Source organism: Gallus gallus, chromosome 6 (assembly GCF_016699485.2).
Source record: "Gallus gallus isolate bGalGal1 chromosome 6, bGalGal1.mat.broiler.GRCg7b, whole genome shotgun sequence".
In the NCBI taxonomy this organism is placed as follows: Eukaryota; Metazoa; Chordata; class Aves; order Galliformes; family Phasianidae; genus Gallus; species Gallus gallus.
In genome coordinates, this window is record NC_052537.1 from 14,564,355 (window position 1) to 14,585,909 (window position 21,555).

Genomic DNA, 21,555 nt, shown 5'->3' on the forward strand with positions numbered 1-21,555 from the left:
CCCCAAAACATTTGAAAGAGCTACTCTACACTTCAGGTACATAGGCTAGGTGGCAGTGCTAGCTCAGATATCTGTGCCAGAATTTCCTTGTTATTTACTCACTTTTAGTGCCTAAGATACATTTTCTTTTTTCTTTATTTAGCCTGTACCATGTCATATTCTCACTGTGGATGCTGATTACAGTGACACTATGCAGATGTTCATTATGGGGTACAGTTAATGGCAGGAGCAAACAAATATATTTTCAGCTGTGATTTAACAGCCAAGAAAAGTAATTCACTGCCATAACTGAAGAATGATGTGTTATACTTTTAAGTACAGCAGCGCCTTTCCAAAGTCGTTGTGTAGAGTGCTTCCTTACAAGTACTGGCATATCCAGGCCATGTACTGTCCCACAGAGTAAGTAGGAGATCACTCTCAAATTAATTTCAGTGTATTACTATTCCAAAGGAAATGGATATCAGCTAGTTCAGCTTTTCAGCGTTATAATAATAGAAATCATAGAATCACATGAATGATTTGAAGATTAATGTTGCCCAATTCCAAAACAGCAAGAAATAGTAAAAGGAGTATGATTTTTGTGACAATCAAAAGCACAGAAGGATGGGATTTTCCTGAGGAGTGTTAAATCAAAATATGGGAGTAAGCAACCCTATTTAGCCAAAGATGCCAAGTTTCCATTTCCTTTCCATCCCTCCTTGCTTGGTTGCAGCTGGGCATTTTCTGGTCATCTGCAGTGCTAGCACTATCCATCCTGAAAGCTGGAATCTTTACACACATTGATAGAAATTGAAGAAAACGGTCATTTGGCTGCACTCATCTGTCTGACTAAATGTTGACATCCATATCAGTCATGGTGTGAAACCCAAATTAAGCCATTATTCCAAGAGAAATGTTGCCTTCTTTGCTAATAAGTGTCTTAGCTTTGCCTTAATATTTGTCTAGCAGTGGGAGGTCTTTGTCACATGACAGCATTCTGTTGTGTTGACAATAGGCCAGATTATTTTCCCTTTTACACCAGTTTCATTGCAGTTTATGGCTCCCAGAGTTACTACCAGTTGGCACATGTCAGAATTGGGCCCATTTTTTCTTAGTTGGTGTGGGCTTTGGAGAGGTTAATTTTATTTTGTTTTATTTTACTTACTTTTATATTTTATTTTCATTTTATTTTATTTTATTCCTATTAATAATTTTATGACAGGAGCCTGCCTTGATATGTCATTTTACATTTGGCTTTCATTTCTCTGTTTAATATGAGATCTATAGTACAATGAGCAAAATGGCCCTAGTATAATTTCTTAGTAGACCGTTCTGTAGTGAGCTGTAACTGAGGGTACTTGTGCAGTTTCACAGTACAAAATGCATATGATATAAGTTTATATGTGTTTAAATCTTGGATTCTGGCTATAGAAGCTGTGATTTCCATTATAGAATAAAGAGAGAATGAGGTGTAAACCAGGAAAGTTTGGCCTAATTATACCTATCTCTTTAAAGAACAATAAAATCTTCGGTATGTCTTCAGAATTTTGCATGTTTTGCCAATCACTGCAAGTAACCAAGCTATGAAAATGTTATTTTACATAGATCAAAAACTTTCACTCTTAGAGTAGCTGAACATTACTTGTCAGACTTGGCCACACTGTCATAAGCTTTTATAGCAGACTTGAAAAAAAGCCTACCTGTGGAACTGTGTATTACTTTTTCTCCATGTACTATCTTGATTCATAGCAGTAAAACTAAAAATAGTATTTTTGAATAAATTACTTCTGTGAACATGTATGATTTAAGTGTGATATAGAATATGCAGAAGCATGTGTTTACTGAAAGGTCTTTTCCAGTTTCTATTATACAGTGTCTCCAGCCTCTAGATCTGTCAGTATTTGTCTTTATATATATGAAATTTGTGTCAAGGAACATTGCTGATTGACTACAGGAGCTAAGAAATTATGCAAATTATTTTAATTGTGCCTGGTAAATAATATACACTGGCAAAGGCCAAGAAAAGAGACCAAACTTAATGCCGATCTTCCAATCCTGAGATTTTTTTTATTTCTGTAAAAGTATAGTAAGTGGGAAATGTTGCCAAAAGAAGGCAGCTCCGATCCTCACCTCCATGAAATCAAGTAAGAAGCAATTAACTGTAGAATAAACAATAATGCCTGATTGTCTTACCTGTCACCACTGCAGTTCCCATTAAACATCTTATATTCATTCCAGACTTTCATTCCTGCAAGGAGTCACAATGATTTTACTTTATGTTAAGAAAAGTTTGTGTTACCTTCAATTATTACACATTTCATCCACACATGTATGAGCTGGTTTGAGATTAGCTCTTGTTTTAGAGTAATTCCTCCTGCTAGTAGCAGACTACCGTCACAGTACGCTTTGTATTTAAAAACGTACTGCCATACTGAAGTTAATTTAAAGTATACGGGAGCTGATGTGATGCAAATATTTGCTTTAAGTCTTGCATGACAATAATAGTATTTTCCTCTCATTTTAATTTTGTCAACAGGTGAATGGCATATATGCCTACGTAAATAAGCAAAGAGGCTTACAGTTATGAAACTTCAATGTAACAGTGAAAAATGTTGCCACATAGCATTCATTTTCTCCTGTTTTATGTCAGCTCAAGTAAACAATAAAACTGAGGTTTCATTATGCAGAGAAAGAATATCAAAGCAACATGGATAGGGAGCCAGTTCTGTGTTTTGATCTCAGAATAAAACATTTCAACCTGTACCTCAGTTTACTGTGTATTACAAACAATTGCATTATATGGGAAAAGCAATGAAAAGTATTATTGAGATCTTTGCACAACAAGCATTGTTTGAGAGCACAGTATTCATTTTTATGTCATCAGATTATGTTTGGTCCAAGTCCTAAAATCAACGAAAGTCATAAATCTAGTAATGTGAATCCCATGTATACTACAGCTAGCTCATTTTCTTTTCATATGCTACGCTTGCAAAGCTTCTGAAAACCCAGACATTGGTGTCATTGTAAATGATGGTGTCTTGTTTTTCTGGTGATCATTATTTTTTGCCCAGTACATTGCACTGCAGAAACTTAACTGTGTATCTCTGAACTATACTAGTGTACTTTTAAGTGAACTTGAAAGTCATTCATCTGGCATTAAATTAATATTTAAAATGCTCATTGTTTGCCTGACAGGCCAGCAATGCTACAGATGCTGGCAAAATGTCAGTGTTGAGTAAATCTTCCTTAATAAACCACACTTATCCTATACCCTAGAGTTTTTTAAAAGGACCACTAGGATCCCAAACTCATCATACATTTATCTGGAATGAACTCAAGATGTTTAATTGATACATGCTTATGTCTGAACACTGTCAAGTCTCGTAATAAGATGTTTAGTACAATACTTCGGTTAGACTGCTAGAGTCCAGCCACAGTAATAAGTAATGACATTTGCAGCACAAAGGCAGCTCCCCAACGAATTGGTGACAAGAGTAAAAAGGCAATCTAGCCTGTGTAAGCTTTAAATGTGGTCTGAATTTTACAATTACATGTCCTAAAGCCCATTATTAGACATGAAGGCAATGAGAAGGAAAGCAGTCATTGCATCACTACCAACGCCAATTATAGGAAACATAAATCATTCAAATTTTTGTACTTTAATAAAAATCAACCAGAATTGGTGTTTAAAAGGAAGGATCTAGTATAGAAGCCTAATGGGATAGAAGAAAATAGAGTAATTGGAGGCTGCTGTCTTTTCACTTTCTATATAAAATTATTTGAAGAGACAGCCAAGAACTTTAAACAGCAGAAACCCAGAAAAGTTGTAATTTGGATGTCTTCAGTTGTGACTTTAATGGTGTTTGCTTAAAGAGCTTTCTTTTATCTCTGCAGACATACTTCAATGACAATATCCTCACACTGATACGGACATTGGTAACAGGAGGAGCCACACCAGAGCTGGAAGCACTGATTGCCGAGGAAAATGCTTTGAGAGGAGGTTACAGCACGCCCCAGACACTTGCAAACAGGGACAGGTGTCGAGTTGCTCAGTTGGCTTTGTATGATGGGCCATTTGCAGACCTAGGGGTAAGATCATGAGACCAAATAGGACCAAAGCTGGTATGAAATCTATTTATTTTCTGTAAGAGTGAATTAAAAATCTATCGTAGTGCATGATTTCTATTACTTAGTTTCAAATAAGAAAGATTTAGATGGCTTGACACTTTAATACATGGGGTGCCAGGTTTGTTCTTATGCTTTTTAAGATGTTATATGACTTGCTAGTCTACTTTCCTGAGTATTTCAAGCAGAGTGAAAAGTTCTATGGCTCTTCTTTCTCATGTAGAGATATGGATGATCTGACTTGGGGAAAATAACCATCCTACTAATAATTCACTCTATATATGAAAAATATCTATACCCTTACTGGGTTTTGATGAGTTTTTTTAGTTTTTGCATAGAGCTTTAAGTTCTTATAATACACTTATTGTCTGGCAAACAAAACTGTAATTTTTTTTTTTTTTTTCTCGATGAACTAAAATACTTGTGAAATCCTAATTTTCTGACACTTTCACTCAACTATCCTAAGAGGAAAATTAAAATTTTAAAGTAGAACACTTTAAAAAATTGGCGTGCTTGGATAAAGTAGTATTTAAAAATGTTTTCTGGGAGAAATCTTGTACTCTTCTTGAGAAACACCAGATTAAGAATTAAAGCCCATGAGAGCACACAGATAGAAGTAAAAAGCCTGTCAATACCTGTAAAAGTCCATTCATAGTTGAGACTAATAGCTCACCAAAACATATGGGCACTCAGTATAAAATTCTCACAAACAAAGTGAAAAATACCAGTCCTTCAACTGCTGCTTTGCCAGATCCTCAGCTACGTTGTGTCAATGAACACTGAATGTATTAAACACTCATCCTTACTTAAGAATCAATATTTTAGGTATACAAATGATCAAATATATATTAATGCTTCCACTACTCAAGGCAATAATTTTGTATTGCTTATGAAATAGGCATACATATCATCACTATTTTAAAGTGGGAGATCTGTAATTATTTAACTCTTCAGATTCCTTGTTTCAGTTGTGCTTCTCAGTGAATTTATTTGTCAAGATGACAATGTGGCTGCTGCCTAAAAGGGTCACAAATACTAATAATTTTCAAACTACAATTACTGTAATTAGTAGAATTATGCATTCTTTTATACCAAAATCTGCATTTCCATCTTAAAACAGATCATTAACTTTTGCCAGTTTAGCAACTTTGCATGGACCTAGGCCCTCCAAAATAATGATCACTTAAAGTAATTACTTATTTGTAGTAAAACATTTAGTTTATTTATTTGCTTTGATAAAAGATTTTCATTTGTCACAGAAACAGGATGTCTATACATCATCATTTTGGTACAAACTCCTACTGAAAATCCACTTCTCTATCATGGTTTTAAATGAGAAAAGAGGGGGAAAAAAAGTGTTTCTTTTTTCTTTTTTTTCTTTCTCTTTTTTTTTCTTTCTTTTTTTCTTTTTTTTCTTTCCTAGGATGGAGGCTGCTATGGAGATCTATTTTGTAAAGCACTGAAAACATACAATATGCTTTGCTTTGGAATTTATCGATTAAGGGACGCTCATCTAAGTACTCCCAGCCAATGCACTAAACGGTAAGTACGATCTTAGAACATCTCTCTCACTGTTCTTCATACTTCTGGGTGAGGATATCCTAATGCCTGTAAGAAATCTAAAAAAGTAGATTTCTCCTATTTTTTTTTTTTAATAATTTTGCAACGAGAGCTAAATCTTTGAGTACTTTGTGGTAACACTATAAGTGAATTAAAGTCATAGGTTTTATATAACCATTTCCTCCCAGAAATGGAGATCCTTCTGTTAATAGTCTGCATTTTAACTTTAGTAAAACTGAGGCTAAACTCAGTGCTTTAAACAGAACAGATACATTTCAATCTTTGCAACCAAAAGTCTAGTTAGCAGCTTACTTGAAATGTGCACCCACTAGAAATACACACATAAACCCACATCAGAACTATCATAAATATGCCATCCATTACTATTTCATTCTTTACAAAAAGCATTGGCTGGACATGGCAATAACTAATAAGCAACACTGCACCCCACTGAAGTGGTTTCATCCATAATTGTTTGGACAAACTGTAGAAAAATGATTTTCAGTTTAGATTTAATCTGTACTGGCTTCATTTGGGATTATTAGTTGAAAGCAGTTAAGCCAGATATCTTGCCAGCATTGAATTTGAAAAGAACTTGTGTCTTTCAGGATTCTTACTCATTCCTTTCTTATAAAGAAAGTTCCTATTGCCTTGTTCACATACAATGCTTTTTATACACATGAAAGATTTTAGCAGTAAGATCTAAAAGACTTTCCTATCTTTGAAAGAGGTTTGGTTGCAGGTGGGGGATCATTGAGATTGACAAAGTTTTTATTTCAGTCCTGTATATGTATATTTATCGATACAGGATGCTTGGATTATTAATGCCCTTTGAGGTCATGAAAATGACCACAAAGGTGAAATGAAAAAAGAAATTAACTTTACTTACAATTTTTTCCTAACTTGTGTTATGTATAGAGGTAATACGAACACAGTTGACATTATTTAAATAAACAGTCAGTTTATACTTAAATATTTTTGCATTTAAAATCCAGTTTTAAGTGCTGTTGCTGGTTTGTATATTGTTTTTGTATCAATATGTGAATCTGTTTACTAGAGTCACTGCATTCCAATGCAGCTAGAGAATGGATAAGCTGTATGCTGTGTTCTCAGAAAAATCGTGATGTGGTTTCCTTGGAGAACATCCTACTCAGTCAGCATGTCTGTTCCACTCAGCAAACTTTCAGAGTGATATCTGACATAAGATGGCACTGAGAAAAAAAGTGGTATTATGTGAACTATAATCAAGTTCACATTCAAGAAACAGAAATCTTTATAAATATTCATGAGATAACATCTCTAGAAGAAAATTTTGGTTGAAATCTAAACATTCTTTCCTCTTTCTTTGCAGTTATGTTATCACAAACCCACCATATGAGTTTGAGCTTGTGCCGACAGACTTGATCTTCTGTTTGATGCAATTCGACCACAATGCTGGCCAGTCCCGGGCCAGTCTTTCTCATTCCTCCCATTCCTCCTATTCTTCCAGCAAGAAGAGCTCATCAGTTCACTCCATCCCATCAACAGCAAACCGACCGAACCGCACCAAGACCAGGGATTCCCGGGAAAAACAGAAGTATGTGCAGGAAGATAGACTTTGATATGTGTATCTGCTCCCACTGTGTGTGAAACTTGCATTCACCACCCATTCTCCCCAATTAATGTTTCCAACAGTAATGTTCCCTGTTTTCCCATGGAGCTCTCCCTTTTTGTACACATATTTTGCATATGTATGACAGTGTGCATGTGATTGTCATTTTTATTTTACCACCATAAAACCCTTAAGCACAACAGCAACAAAGCAGACGGACCAAAAGTTATTTATGATACTAGGGGAGAAAAAAATCCAAAACCAATAGGCACACTGAAAACATAAATAACTCACTGTGGTTACCTACATATCAGAAGATAGATTGTATTTAACATGAACACTTGTTTTTGATGTTAGAATTACACAAAGAAAGTCATTTAGTGCAGAAGTGTTAAAGTATGTTGCAGTAGGTTTTTATAACTGTATTCACAGGAGTTGCTACATTTATTTGAAGCTTGTGAAATTAACCTATTGCCAAAAAAAAAAAAAAAAAAAAAAAAAAAAACCACAAAAACAATAGCACACCTACTGCTTTTTCACTCACTAAGCTTAAATTGTATAGGGCTTGTGCTCTTTTTATAGATTATTGTTAACCACCTGCTGTACACCAAAGCAACATCAGGGACTTTTCTGCTTCTTTGAAGACTTTCTCTAAAATACTAGCTTTTTGGAGATAGTGTTTTCTCCCCTGTAACATTGGCATTGTCTGGGCATAGAGTTGTAAAACTCCAATGGTTTAATTTAAGTTTAGAAAGAGTCTGATTGCATATTAAATTATTACTCTGTCTATTTATACTGCCACATGAATAGCTATATTTTCTTTCACTTTTGACATTTGGGATAAAAAGCCATATGTATCATAAATATTGGATGTAAGTCATTAAAAATTGCCTTGCTGGGACTTTTACATCTTTAAAAGGTGAATTAGTCACCTTATGTACAGAATAAATAATGTTCAGAAAAGAGCAAGCATTTTTCTATGCTTAAGTATCAGTTCCCAGGGCACTTTATTCCTTTCCCCAGATGGTAGTTTAACTTTTCAAAGTTAGAGCGGTGGTATAAATCTTCCAATGAGAGTCCTAGTGTGCGAAGATCCTCCAGAAATCCCGAGCCATGTTTTAGCCAGTTCTTTTCAGCAGGTGTGTGCCAGTACATGGTAAGCAGGAATACATAGGAGGACAACTGAGTGCCTTTAAGATCTGTGAACTTCCTTCCCATTTGGGAAGAAAAGGTGCTGTGCCAAAATGACTAATGAATGAGCAGAACAAGAGAGCTGGGGTGGAAACATACACTGTACTGAGGCATCATGTTCTAGGCACTTGTGTATTCTCAACAATGACTCACCCAGCCAAACAGATTGTTGCAGGGAGTTAGATAAAGTAGGGGAAAGAAACCTGTCCTAGGGAGCCACAGAAATGATACTTGAGGCTTATTTTTTAATTTCAAATGCCAACCTTCTGAAATCTAGAAATAGTTCTAGGTTATGTGAAGAAGTTCCCTGGGTGATGGGTAGGAAGGCTGGAAATGCCTTCTTCATGCCACCTTCACTGTCTACCCAGCAAGAAAGCATGCAGAAAGAAAAAAATACTTGGACATGGGAGTAATTAGCATTGTATCTGCCAACCCAGACAAGGTGCTTTTATGGTTAGTGCTGTTTTTTACCTTCCCCTTCCCCAAGCATGATAATTTTGAAGATTTGCTTGCTGTGTGAATTGACAATGAAGACAAGCACTTTTACTGACAAAACCTGTAACCAGTGGTCTGCAGAGAGCTGCTGAACAGTGTTAAGCATAACAATTGGAATACAGAACATATGTGTGTGCATTCAAATGCAGCTGTAAGTCCTGTCAGTAAAATATGTTGCAAATTTTGGTTGCTCCCCTACAAATGAATATATTACAGTTGCTTTTGATCATAAAGACAAATTCATGTTTTTCTTTTTGCAAAGAAAGTTTTTTGCCCTGAGAATATTTATTTCTACAAGGATGTGCCAGTTAAAGTGCTCAACAGGAAATATGACAATTTAAAAGCATTGTAAAACTTACATAGCTTACTTCTTTTTCTAAAGTGCAACAAGGATGAATAGAATGGGCCAAGGTATGACAATTAATGGTTCTGCATGACCTAGCAACTGCTGTGGGTTTCCTTCTATAACTTTGTCCTTGTGAAAACTTGTGGAATTAAACAAAAAAGTAGTTAAAAAATTTTATTCAGTTACTGGTTTGTTTGTTTGGTTGTTTGGTTGTTGTTCTTTTTTTTCCCTTTTTTTTTTTTTTTCCCTCCAATCCAGAAGTAAAACTGGCTGCTGCTGCTGCTGCTGCTGTTGCTCAATCCTGTTTTATTTTCTCTCCTCTCATCAGCTTGCCTTTCTAATTGCACGTGTCCTCTTATAAACACCCAGGTTCCCACTCAATGAAGATGCCTATCCTGGTGCAGACATTAATTTCTCATTCCTCATTCCAGCTCCTTTCCTCCCCTCTTTTCTCTCCCATCCCTCGTGTATGTTCATGAGCATCTTTTTATGTTGGCAATATTGACTGAAGATAGTGGAGAGCAGTTATGCATTTTGGAAGAATGTTAATGGCTTTGACACCAACATGCTTTCCCATGAATGTTTTATCTGTTTTCCATTTAGTAGAGGAAGGAAGGGTGTTAGTATGAAGCCAGTTGTCACCTACTAAATAATAATGATTTTATTTTAAAAAATAGTATTTATGTAAATGTGCAGCTCAAATAGGAAACATATTAACAAACAGCCTACATTAAAGAAACAGCCTGTCTACTTTGTGGGCAAAAGAAGAAGAATGCCTAATATAAGTGCAAATCTAAATTCTTTAGATCATTCTGAAATTTAATTTTCTTCTGTCTTCTGACCTTAAGTCTGCAGAATTTGCTCTTACTTTCAGTTATCCCATGAGTAATTTTCACATTAAATATAGCCATGCAGACCAGACAGTTGTTTATTGAAGAGATGAAGATGTTCTGGCATGAATATAATGATGAAATTGGAAGGCTGGTCATTAAATGTAGAGGATCTGGCACACCTACAGGCTATCTGGCATGGGTTCCCACTGGTGGAGTCAGGCACTTTACATTGTCAGAAGTAGAATTTGTTTTGTTACGTTAAAAACAGAAAAATCAACAAAAGTAAGTCCAGAATGGTATTTTTGTCCTGAAATTTTAGCTGCATTGGACCAAACTAAAGGCCCTGACAGGGACTAAGAATAATTTCTTCCTTCTCTGTTCCTGCAAATTACTTCCTACCTACATCATGTAAAATATTCATCTGCCAAACAAGAACTTCAAAGTAGGTGAAGAAATTTTATTTTATTTTTCTAATACAGGAAGAAATTGCATGGGAGAACTTTTGGCTTAGTTTTGAACAGGGGACTAATCTGTGGGACAACCCAAACACATCCCTGTCAGCCTCATTTGAAACTGGTGTCACGAATTAAAAAAGTTCAAATTGTTTTTTAAGGAACTGTAAGGTAACCTGGAATTATGGTGAGAATACAGACTTAGTAAAATTTTGCGTCATCTTTAGCTGGTACTTTCTTTGTCTCTGCCCTGTTCAGAAGGTGTTTCACATTGATACTTATTCAAATGTGATTACTCAGGCCAGAATTTTTAAAGAACCAGGGCAAAAAAAAAAAAAAAAAAAGAACCTGTTTGAGAGAACTGTGAGAGTGTTATAGATGTATTGAAGTAATCTGTATTTTGATCATTTTATTTTTAATTATTGGTATATTTATGCTGCAAGGAAGTCTTACGCAAGCTATTAGTACTTATTTATTTTTTGTGATGCAAGTATGAAGCCCTTAAGACCTCCATGAATGCATTTGGGTGCTGATAACCCATTACAAATACAAGCGTATGTCTGAGAGGAAGGTAATTGTATTCTGCTTTGTGATACTTTTGAAGTTACTTAGGCTTTCCAACATCTCTGAACTGATGGTGTCAAAAGGAAATCTATCAAATAGTGTAGAAGGATTTGTAACTCTCTTAAAGAGCTCTTATAAAAAAAAGAAAAAAAAAAGAAAAAAAAAAACAACCATTGAAAACTAGGCTTGTTCTCACTGTATCATATGGTAAGGGTCAGTATGTATGTGCCAAAAAGGAGAAACAGACAGGACACAACAGAGGACTACCCACATTCTGGTGGATAAATCAGTAACTAAAGTCTTGGTTTTAAAAAAAAAAAAGTCTAGACTTTTAAGGAAAAAGTGTTTTTTTTTAAATGTGTAAAGGTCTGTGCTAAGACTTCAGCAGACTGTGAATGTAACAGAAAAGACTTAAAAGTGTATAAGGGAGTCAAGAAGGGTATTTAGTAACTGGGGGCAGAATACATCAGAAGTAAAGATGGGGAAAGTCACTCCTCCCATTTCAAAGGTAAGTATAGTAATGGACTTCCACAGGAGTTTTGTCATTATATGATTAAAGATGATTTGAACAGTAGAAGAAAGACAGGAGAAGTGAAAAGCTGTGTCCAAGCATTGGTGCAGGAGATGGTAATGCCTGAATTAAGGTTTCAGTGCTGGCAAAAAGAAATTTAAAAAGCAAAAGAAGTCAAAGAAAATAATCTACAGGTTTTTGCACTTGCTAATTATCTTCTGTATTTATTACTTGCCAGGTGAAGGCATGAAGAGACTTGATGGTGTCAGTTTCTAAAGATCAGCTCCCTGGACATGAGTTTTGTTGTAAAGATTGTGTTGCTGTTCCAGGGAAGGCAGGGGCAAAGCAAGTGCTTTTCACTTGCTCCCAAGCAGCACACTGCTGCTCATCCTTAGCACCCGCACAGTTCTTTCCTGTCTTGCTAGGAGATTGCATGAACTTGCAGCAAGTTCTGTTTGTAAGGAAAGTTTGTGTACCATATGTTATAAAAAAAGCTGGAGATAAAAGTTCACAGTGCTTAACTTGCCTCAAAATCATTTTAAACACAAACCATTAGAAAACTGTTAGTTTGAAATTGTTTATGTGATCTTGCAAGGCTTTTAAAACATGATAACCATCACACTTTACACCTCTCTGAAAGGTTAGTTTAATCGTAGATCACATAAAATTGGTTTTCACAAATGCATAATGGTTCATGTGTCACACTTGAACTAAATGGTTTTTTAAATGGAGCTGAAATTATTTTGATGTGTACACGTTCCTAGATTTTTTTCCTACAACCTTTCTTAAACCAGCTCCCATCAGGAGCCATTCCCTTAAAGTCTCATTAATAATTCAGATGTTCTGATGACTTTAAAAGATCTATGGAATTGAGGCTTTTTTTTTTTTTTTTTTTTTTTTTTTTTTAACTGCTTGACAAAAAGATAAATGAATGTAGAAAGAAGCAGTAGGAGTCTGGCAAGCTGTAGATCATCTCTGAACAGATTGTAACTTTATCATTCTGTCAGGAAGAATAATTTAGAGCACTTAATCAGTTAGCTTCAGTGTGCAGGATGTAACATTATGAATTCCTATCGTCCAATCTGTTCAAATCAAAGGGAACTTAATTATAATAGGTAAGAGAGAGAAGGAGAGAGAGAGAGACATGGGAAAGAAAACACTGCTCAGACTCAGGCAACTTTAAGCAGGTAGAAAAATAGTTACCCTCATCCAAAATGAGTAAGATATTTCCAAAAGAAGAAAATTATATTTTTGATAATGACAGGAAAACCATTACAGTCATTCTACTTTAGTAATGCACCATTAATTAATGATACAACTCCTTTCTGTATTTTTTTAAAATTATTATGAAAGCATAAGCACAAATAACAAATATGTCAGTAAAAATAAAAATAATGGATTAGCTTTCCTGAGTTTGGGCTTTGTTGCTAGGGTTGAAATGTTGCAAGTAGATGCTTAAAATCCACAGCAGGTAAAAATGACTGAGTCAAGTGACTCTGGAAATTAATCTACTTCTTCAGAGCCCCTTGCAGCTGTTCCAATTTCTATTCTAAGCTCCGCCTCCTGAGCTTGATTTGAGGTGAATTTAGTTTTTTTGTTTGTTTGTTTTGTTTTGTCTTTTAATAAAGGAGCACCCCTCCCACTCTTTCCCTGATTCAAGCCCACAGATAGCAGCTTTTCAGGAGTAAGCTGAAGTGCTCGTTTGTATTATGTAGTGAGACAGTGAAGCTGCCAAAGCATTCTGAGTTTCCCACTGGGATGAGAAGTATTGCATAAATGTAAGCACAGCCACTCTGATGTGGCATTCATTGAATATGGCACATAACAGTGAAAATGCCACAGCTGCAGAATCCCATCCCCAGCATCATTTGAGCTCACTGCTCTGCACAACCACCTCTGGAAACTGGATAAGGAGAGAGAGGTGGGTGAAGAGAGACACTGCTCAAAATGTATCAAAGAGCAAGCACCAGAAGACCATAAATTGCATCATGATGAGGAGTCTCTAAGTACTCAAATCTTGCAAAGCTACATACCTACTGTTAAGGAATGACACCAGACTTAGCAGTGACTTAAGGAAATCCTTTTTTTTTTTTTTTTTTTTTTTTTTAATTTGTTTTGTGAATTTTGTGAAGCTTTTGTCCATACCTGCATTATGAGCAATGGAGAACAGTGACCACAATCCTATACAGTGAGGGAGTGGCTGCAATGTCATAATCTCTCCTGCTTCCCAGCCTACCCCAGAGCAGTTGCCATAAAATTCTTCCCATGATAATGGAGACAGGCTCTGTCCAAACATACCGAAGGACTGGTGGCCCCACTAAGATTTAAGTAAATCTTTGCTTCCCATGCCTTGCTGTCATGAACCAATCTGTTCAAGATTGAGCCCTTACCACCTGCAGCACCAGGTAGGTTGCATCCCCCTGTGCAGGGCAAAAACCCACAGCTGGGCTGCTGAGTAGCCACGTCACACCCATGCCATGTCCTCTGGCACCAGGGCCTGTGGGGTATCCTCCAGGTCTTCCTCTGCATGAGAGTGAACACTTCCAGGCTGAAATGGGACAGAGAAGAGAAGCCCCCCAACTTTTGGGGTACTTCTCTGTATAGGACTCACATGCTCTTTTCTGCACAACACTTACCCCACCTGCTCTCCCTGCCTTCTCAGTTTAGCCTTTTATTTGTACCATTTTTTTTTCCAATAAATGGATCAGAGGGCATTCACTTGAGCATGAAAACAATAAGAACTCTCACAACAAGCAAACTGCCAGTTTTGTTTAACTTCTATCAAATGTGCAAATGTGTCATGCTCCATCCATAAAGAGTATTTTCAGAGGTATTAATCTAATGCACTGTATTGCTATTAATTAGTCAAAGTCACTTTCTACTGATTACCTATTATCTGTAAACTTTACTGACAGCTACCCCCTCTTTTTTGTGTGTGTGTTTGTGCTTCTGCGTGCTTCACTAATTAAAATTCTTATTTTCCCTCCTTATTCTGTCTCTACCCATGTTGCCTCTTAGCAGAAAAGAAATGGTTTACAGATGAACCGGATAATGCCTATCCCAGAAACATTCAAATCAAGCCCATGAGCACCCACATGGCCAATCAGATCAATCAATACAAATCGACAAGCAGCTTGATACCACCAATCAGAGAAGTTGAAGATGAATGTTGACTCCTTCGAGGCCAGAACTATTTTTTTAAAGCCTGACAAACTTCATGAATGGTGATGTGACATTTATTCCTCTTACATGCTGAACCACTGATGGAGAAGTTACGAAGGGCAAGAGTAATGGAAAAATAAAGTAGACAGATCTTTGTTTGTCTGCCTTTAATATTGCTTCCACGTATTTTGGAAAATATTTCATTTATAAATGAACATAATCAGAACTAGTCATGTATAGCCTCTAGCATTTTAAATTATTTTTATTTATTAGAAAAAAATATATTTTTTCTTTTTTTTTTTCATCGTCAAGTATTTTCCCTTAAAAAAAACTGCATATGTGGCCGGACTCCTAAGAAATATCAGAAAAACAACCACACTTCAGTCTTTGGCTTAAAGGAGAATGATGGTCACAGTAATAAGGACATATAGTTAAGGGAGAGAAAAGATACATTTAAAAATAAATAAAGGTCCAACTTGTATTTTAGTAAATCAAAAAAAAAAAAAAAAAAAGTTCACCAACATGTTTCTTTACTGGAGGATGTGTATTTTGTTCAGCATTGACACCAGCTCTTAATAAACTAAACTTATTTATTTTCAATGTTGAAAGTCATATTTTTGTATGTGTAACATTCTGTTGAGATGTCCTTAGTTTTATTACCATACACAGCTCACCACCATGGTCAGGTCCAGCCACCCCACACTGAGCAATCCCTGCAGAAGGACTGCATCCTCTGTGACACTAAGCATAGCAAACACCATCCTGAGTCAGGGACATGGCAAGGTGCTCCCAAGCAGCACTTATTATAAATGGCAAACCTGGCAATTCTGTGCTGCCTGACAGCCATCAGCTGTTGGTAATTCCAGGCAGTTCCTCTTCTTTTAACACCTATTACAGTGCTTTAAGGAAGGGTGCATAAACAGTGCATGAACTCATAAGTCATATGCCTTCTCATCTATCATATTTTGTTGTTTTCTTACTTCAAAAGTGCTGATGGTCCCATATCTGTCTTGCTTATCTGACTCAAATGCCTCCTGATCAGCCATGAGCTTTATCTCCAGACCTTTGTTGATAGTACACCTCAGTGGGAGGCACACTGAGGTTCCTTTGATGAGTTCAGGTCAGAATAGAAGCATCTGGCTTAGCTTCAGTTTCACAACCTCTCAACGTAATGTTATCAGTTGACTTTTGTACCAAGCAACATCATATTTTAACGTTTTTCCCCTCCTTAATTTCTTTCTTTCATTTTACTTTGCTGGGATACTAGATACAAAAGTACAGAAATAACCAAATCAAAATAAAAGTAACGAATGTATCTATAATGTTAACTTACAAAAGGCCTTTGACAGGTGCCTTTTGTGTCAGCAGTTTCACAAAGTTGCCAACAAGCTTTATAGCCATCAGACAAAGATGTGATGTTTCATATCTGTGCTGCAGTATCTATTCACCCAAGTATTTGATGTTCTAAATGATTGAGTAATGCTCTCTATATCTCAGATTAGCAACATCTGACACAACTGTGTGAATAGTAAAAATTGAAACATTTTTAAAAAGGCTGTTCTACTGAGGATTAAAACAAAAACCTAGGACCCAAACATCAGGAAAAGCAGATTTCCATTGTGCAAGTCAACTTCAGGCTTTGTAATTTTGCAGAACTGTGAAATACCACATTAAAACATGCTGTGGTATTTTTATCATTAGAGAAGTATCAGCGAATCAAACAAATAAAAAACAGATGATACTAATTTACTGTGAAAACAATTATGTCCACTATATAATCCAACATTTAAGCTAAACTATCTCAGCTTCAATGTTTGTCCACAGGCTGCGATACAAATATAGCCACACTACCACCTAACAGGCTTTATTCCGGAGTGACTTCTTGGACTGTGATTACTTTGTTGTTACATTTTGTAGAGTAGTTATCTAAACAAAAATAACAGGAATTGTTATACAGTATATGTAAAATTGGATTGCTTAGGATATTTCACCCTCCTGCAAAGAAACAAAACAATTTAAGCAGTTTTTCATTACAATTATTTAGGCCGTGGTTATCATATTTCACATTCCCAAAACAAAATACAATTCTGCTGAGTTCTTCCACTCTCTTCCACTTGAGCTATTAACTTGCTATAATCTGCATCCAGATTCTGTGTTGGGTCACGTTAAGCCTTTACTTTGAAGTCAGTGCTCCTTTTTCATTTATGAACTGCATTTATATTAAACACAGTGAAAAAAGCTGGTCCTCCATACAGGTGAATTTCTGAAATTTGTGTTTGGCTTCCACATCTGTATACAAATTATCTTTTTTAGAAGACGGCTGTTTAATTGTATGTGTACTTTATCATAGATGGTGCCATTTCTGAATATCTGTCCTTCAGAAGTGAGTACTCAAATTATAAAATGCACTAATGAATCAAACACAATAGTCCTACATCACTAAGGTTTGTGTGTCTGTCCAGTTTAACTATCATACATCAAAATGCCATGCTGCCATCTCTACACAACTAAAGGATAAGCTCTGATCACTCTATGTAGGAAGATAGAACAATAAACAAAGAGCAAGAAACAGAAACACAGGTATAAGTATGCTTTTTGCACTTCCCATTTGTAGAAAACCTAAGAGTAATCACTGATCTTTACTTTCTCCTCTTCTCGGTGATCAGAGACTCAGGACTAGTTTCTGGGAATTAGATGGGGGAGTAAGTAGGAAGCTCAGTGGAAATCTTTGCTTAGAGCCATTAAACACCTCAATAAGGTCAGCACCAATGCTTGGAAATATTATATTACATCTTGGCAAGTGGCTGGGAAGGTGGCCTAAATGATATGTGACAGGAAACACGATGATTGATAGATAAATAAATTTTTGAGCCTCTTAAATATTTCTTACCTTCTGTCAAATGAGAAGAAAAAAAAATTGGATTTTAACTTTCTCATTAGTTGCATGCATGATCAATCCAGGCTAAACAATTTTTCGTAAATCAGGTATTGGATTGCGTGTGCACATGTGAGCGTGTGTTTGCATATGTATTGACATATATGTGTTGACATATATATCCAGGTATGGATACATGTACACATATTTGGTGTTTGTCTTAGCCTTTGATACCGGTCAGAATCATCACAAGAAGCATGGCATTATGTTTTATGAGGGTGAGGTGAAGACATACACAAAGTGAATGTATGTTATTTATGGGCTAGCACGTGGAGAGACTGAACCTACCAGTCTTGTCTGGTTTGAGCAAAGAGAAGCTGTATGTTGGTTGGCTATATACTGCCATTGCAGTGACAGCACACTGCTGGCCACTCCTCACAAATGCACGTGCTTACCTGCTTGCATATGACCTGCAAGCCTACAGGGCTCTGTCTTGTGTTTGGTGTTTTAATTCAGCCCCCAAAGCTTTGGGCGAAGCACCATGCACATTCTCCAACATCTAAGCACAGCAAATGTGAATGTGGAAAAAATGTTCAGAGCCTAAATGTGATGTTAAAGGCCTCGATGTGACTGTTTTACTGTTGCTTGTAAAGTGATGGGTAAACAATATATTTACTGGGGAAAAAAAAAAAAAAAAAAAAAAAAAAGCCTATAGGAAAATATAGAGAATTCAATTATAGAAGAAATGATGCAAACATTTCCTTGAATGTTAAAAAGACTTTCCAGAAATGTCACCCCTGTGTTGACAGCTCTTGCTTTTTCCACTCAACTGCTCTGGTCAAACAGCAGAATGTGAATGTGGCTCAAAGTACAGGCTTCTTTGTCCAGGGTATGGTCATATACTACATAGACAAGGTCATTATTCTGCCTATGGTACAAAGAGACTCTGCAAGCCCTGCTAGCCTGAAAGACATGAGCATGGTGATAAGGAGTGAGAGTGTGTCAATGAAACCCAGGGCATCCCTAGCTCATAGCTATTTCCTATTTCTGTTTGATGGGAAAAAAAGCATTGTTTATTCAAGCTGAAGGCCATAAAATTAACAGTGATGAAGCCCCTGCTCAGCCTTATTGAGCCCCACAGATTGCTCAAAACAGGTGCCGAGTATTCACTAGCTTACAGGCTGCTGTAGTAGCTGTGGCTGTGCAAGGTTTAGCCACACTAAAAATCTTTTTTTCCCCTATTTTTTGCTTTTTTATTAAAAAATAAATAAAAAATAAAAAGCAACACAGTCACTCAAACATGCATGGGAAAAGGTGCAACTGTCATTGGCCATACACAGAAAAGAGAAAATGTGGTTTGTATGTAATACTCAATGAGACACTGCAACAAGAGCATCCTACAGACTGATGGATGGTAAGGAGAGGTAGTTGTTCTAGGTGAGGTGAGTTTTTTTTGCCAGAGTAAGGAGTATTCTCATTTCTTGAAGTCCTTATAGAGAAGGAGAAGGAAGGGAAAGTGTAAGAACGTGTTCTCATTCACAGGGACTGTTTTTGTTGGGTTTTGTATCTGTGTGCATCTGTGAACAGTGTCTAGCCAATACTGCAATAACTGGATGCATAAACTAATGCATGATAAAAGCAATAACGTAAAAAATAGGTAATTGTGCATGTCTGTCTGTTTTCACTATCTGTTCACTCACCATTTAATTCATAAACTTGTAAACAACTTCCCTCTTACAGCCTATTCACATGGACTCAGAAAACAGCAAACACATGCTCTCTCCATGAAGCATGTTCATAATGGCTCTTGAATATCAATGTATTTGAAATGAGCAAATAACAAAGTTGAGGTGTGGTGGATTTCATTGTTAAGGCTCTTATCATTATGAATTTCTTCAGGATCAATAATGTGTGTGTGTTCCAACTTTCATTTCAAGTTTAAAATGTACTTAAACAAAGCAACTAAGTGTGTGAAAGGGGAAAAGCTGGACAAAGTGAAAAAAGGAAATCCTTCCCCTGAGTTATAATGGCCTGGAAACATCTGTCCGTGACAACGGCAGACACATGAAAAAAAAAGAAAAAATACAACCCACGTCAGGTGAAAGGAGAGTTCTTGATATTCCTTCTTTTGTTCTCCTCTCTCTGCCATGTGAGCCATCATTCTCCCCAACATTTGAATGTATTTTTATTTTTATAAATTCCAAAGGTGTTTTATCAATCCCAGGTTCAGCAAGAATTTTAAACAAAGTTATAAATGTATGCTTCATTTCTAGGTCTTTTAATATCCAGTTAGAAGGCATAAAATCAGTAGAATTTTTCTACTGAGCAATATTAGTAGGTGTGGGTACAGCCCGTTTGAAATGAAGAAAGGAATGGAGATGTTCAGCTGTGGCCACTGCCTAGGAACCTACATGGGCCTATAGTGTGGACAATTCTACCCCAGCATTTATCAAAGCTATATTTATATAACTAATGCAGCTATCCTGCACAGATAGATCTTATCTACTATAGAACATATGGCCACATTGAAACTATATAGTCTATGATGTTCAGTAGCCTATATAACCAAGTAAGTTCCACTGAAATCAATAGATAGGACTGCTGGTCTTATGTCTCTGCTTTATCTAATGGTGTACTACTGTTAACTGTCAAATGAGAAGGGATGGGGTTGGGGGGAGAAAGGAAATACATATTTTTATCACTTTGGGTCTAATTAACAGTAACGCCTAACTTAAGAATCTAAAAAGAGTAACGCTGTATCTAATTAGAGCCTCACTGAGGTTAAAAGAAAGCTTCTTACTGCTTCAATCAATGCATTTTAGAGGAGAGCTTTATAACTTAAAAAACAAAACAAAACACTAAACAACACAATATATAGGCAGTTGAGTGCATATAATAGAAAAATAGATTTTTGAGAAATTAAAAATTGGGCATATGAGCATTTTGTTAACTGGACAATAACTGTAAGGAATAACACAAAAATGTCAGCAGAAGTTGTCTCAAGCAGCAGTTCAAAAATGTTGCTTCTGCTATGGTTTTGCTTGGAACACACATGCTTAACCAATGCAAATAATCTAAACTCAGTCAAAAGAAGTTGACATAACCTTGACTTTTGCATTTTCACAGAGTTCAAGGCTGATATTTTTTTTCTTCTTTCAGAAAATAAATACACAAACTTATGCATATGATATATTTTAATGCTGCATCTATTTTAGTTATAGTTTGGGGGTGGGCATGGGCAGAGTACTCTGTTAACCAGCTATCAATTTACAAGAAAGTTCATCAAGAAAAAGGAGTATGACTTCATCATTTTACTTTTTGTCATTATGGATTGATGAGAGAGATCAAATGCTGGTGCTCAGAAATGATCTACCTGACTTTGTCATATGTAATAAATATCCAGTGATAAATATATTGTCCTGTAAAAAAGGTTTGTACATAACTTGTACATGGTTTCATTTTGTATTTTTCTCAGATTAAAATTTATGTATTTGTGTTCTAAAACAAGGAGAGATTTCTGTGTTTTTTTTTCCCTCTTTGAGATTATCTGTGCTCTGAGAAGTAATGTAACATGCATCACCAAGTCAGTAATACTTTATTCACAAATTCAGTATTGTTAATACTTTGAACTAAGAATGACCCAGCTGCCAAGCCGTCTTACTTGCTCTTTGAGACCAGCTCTTTCCTAAAAATAATATCAGCAGCTGAGGAATCTGTGAAAGCTGTAAGTCAATAGTTCTGCTGCAATAACAAATATCATCCTTGCACTAGTTATGCAATCTAGTGGTTTGCACAATTTTGCAATGTGGTACAATTTAGCTGCTTTAAGTGGCTGAACACAGCATCTCTCGACAACTTTAGCTCCAATAGC

General features: G+C 36.2%; 1 protein-coding gene across 50 annotated transcripts in view; it reads left to right on the forward strand.

The window, feature by feature from the left end:
• The window catches only part of KCNMA1 (potassium calcium-activated channel subfamily M alpha 1), a 443,671-nt gene extending 422,483 nt beyond the window's left edge, over positions 1 to 21,188 (forward strand). For 18 of the 50 annotated variants that reach the window (XM_040702202.2, XM_046942681.1, XM_040702201.2 and 15 more), the window contains 5 exons: positions 3,874 to 4,068; positions 5,528 to 5,646; positions 7,016 to 7,240; positions 9,324 to 9,352; positions 14,666 to 21,188. In XM_040702202.2, the coding sequence (XP_040558136.1) occupies positions 3,874 to 4,068; positions 5,528 to 5,646; positions 7,016 to 7,240; positions 9,324 to 9,352; positions 14,666 to 14,820 (723 nt within the window). In that variant the 3' untranslated portion in view covers positions 14,821 to 21,188. Of the gene's footprint in view, positions 1 to 3,873; positions 4,069 to 5,527; positions 5,647 to 7,015; positions 9,460 to 14,665 lie in introns of those variants that run through there. The other 32 variants (XM_015288168.4, XM_040702207.2, XM_040702197.2 and 29 more) reach the window with 5 other exon arrangements.
• The last annotated feature ends 367 nt before the right edge of the window (positions 21,189 to 21,555 follow it).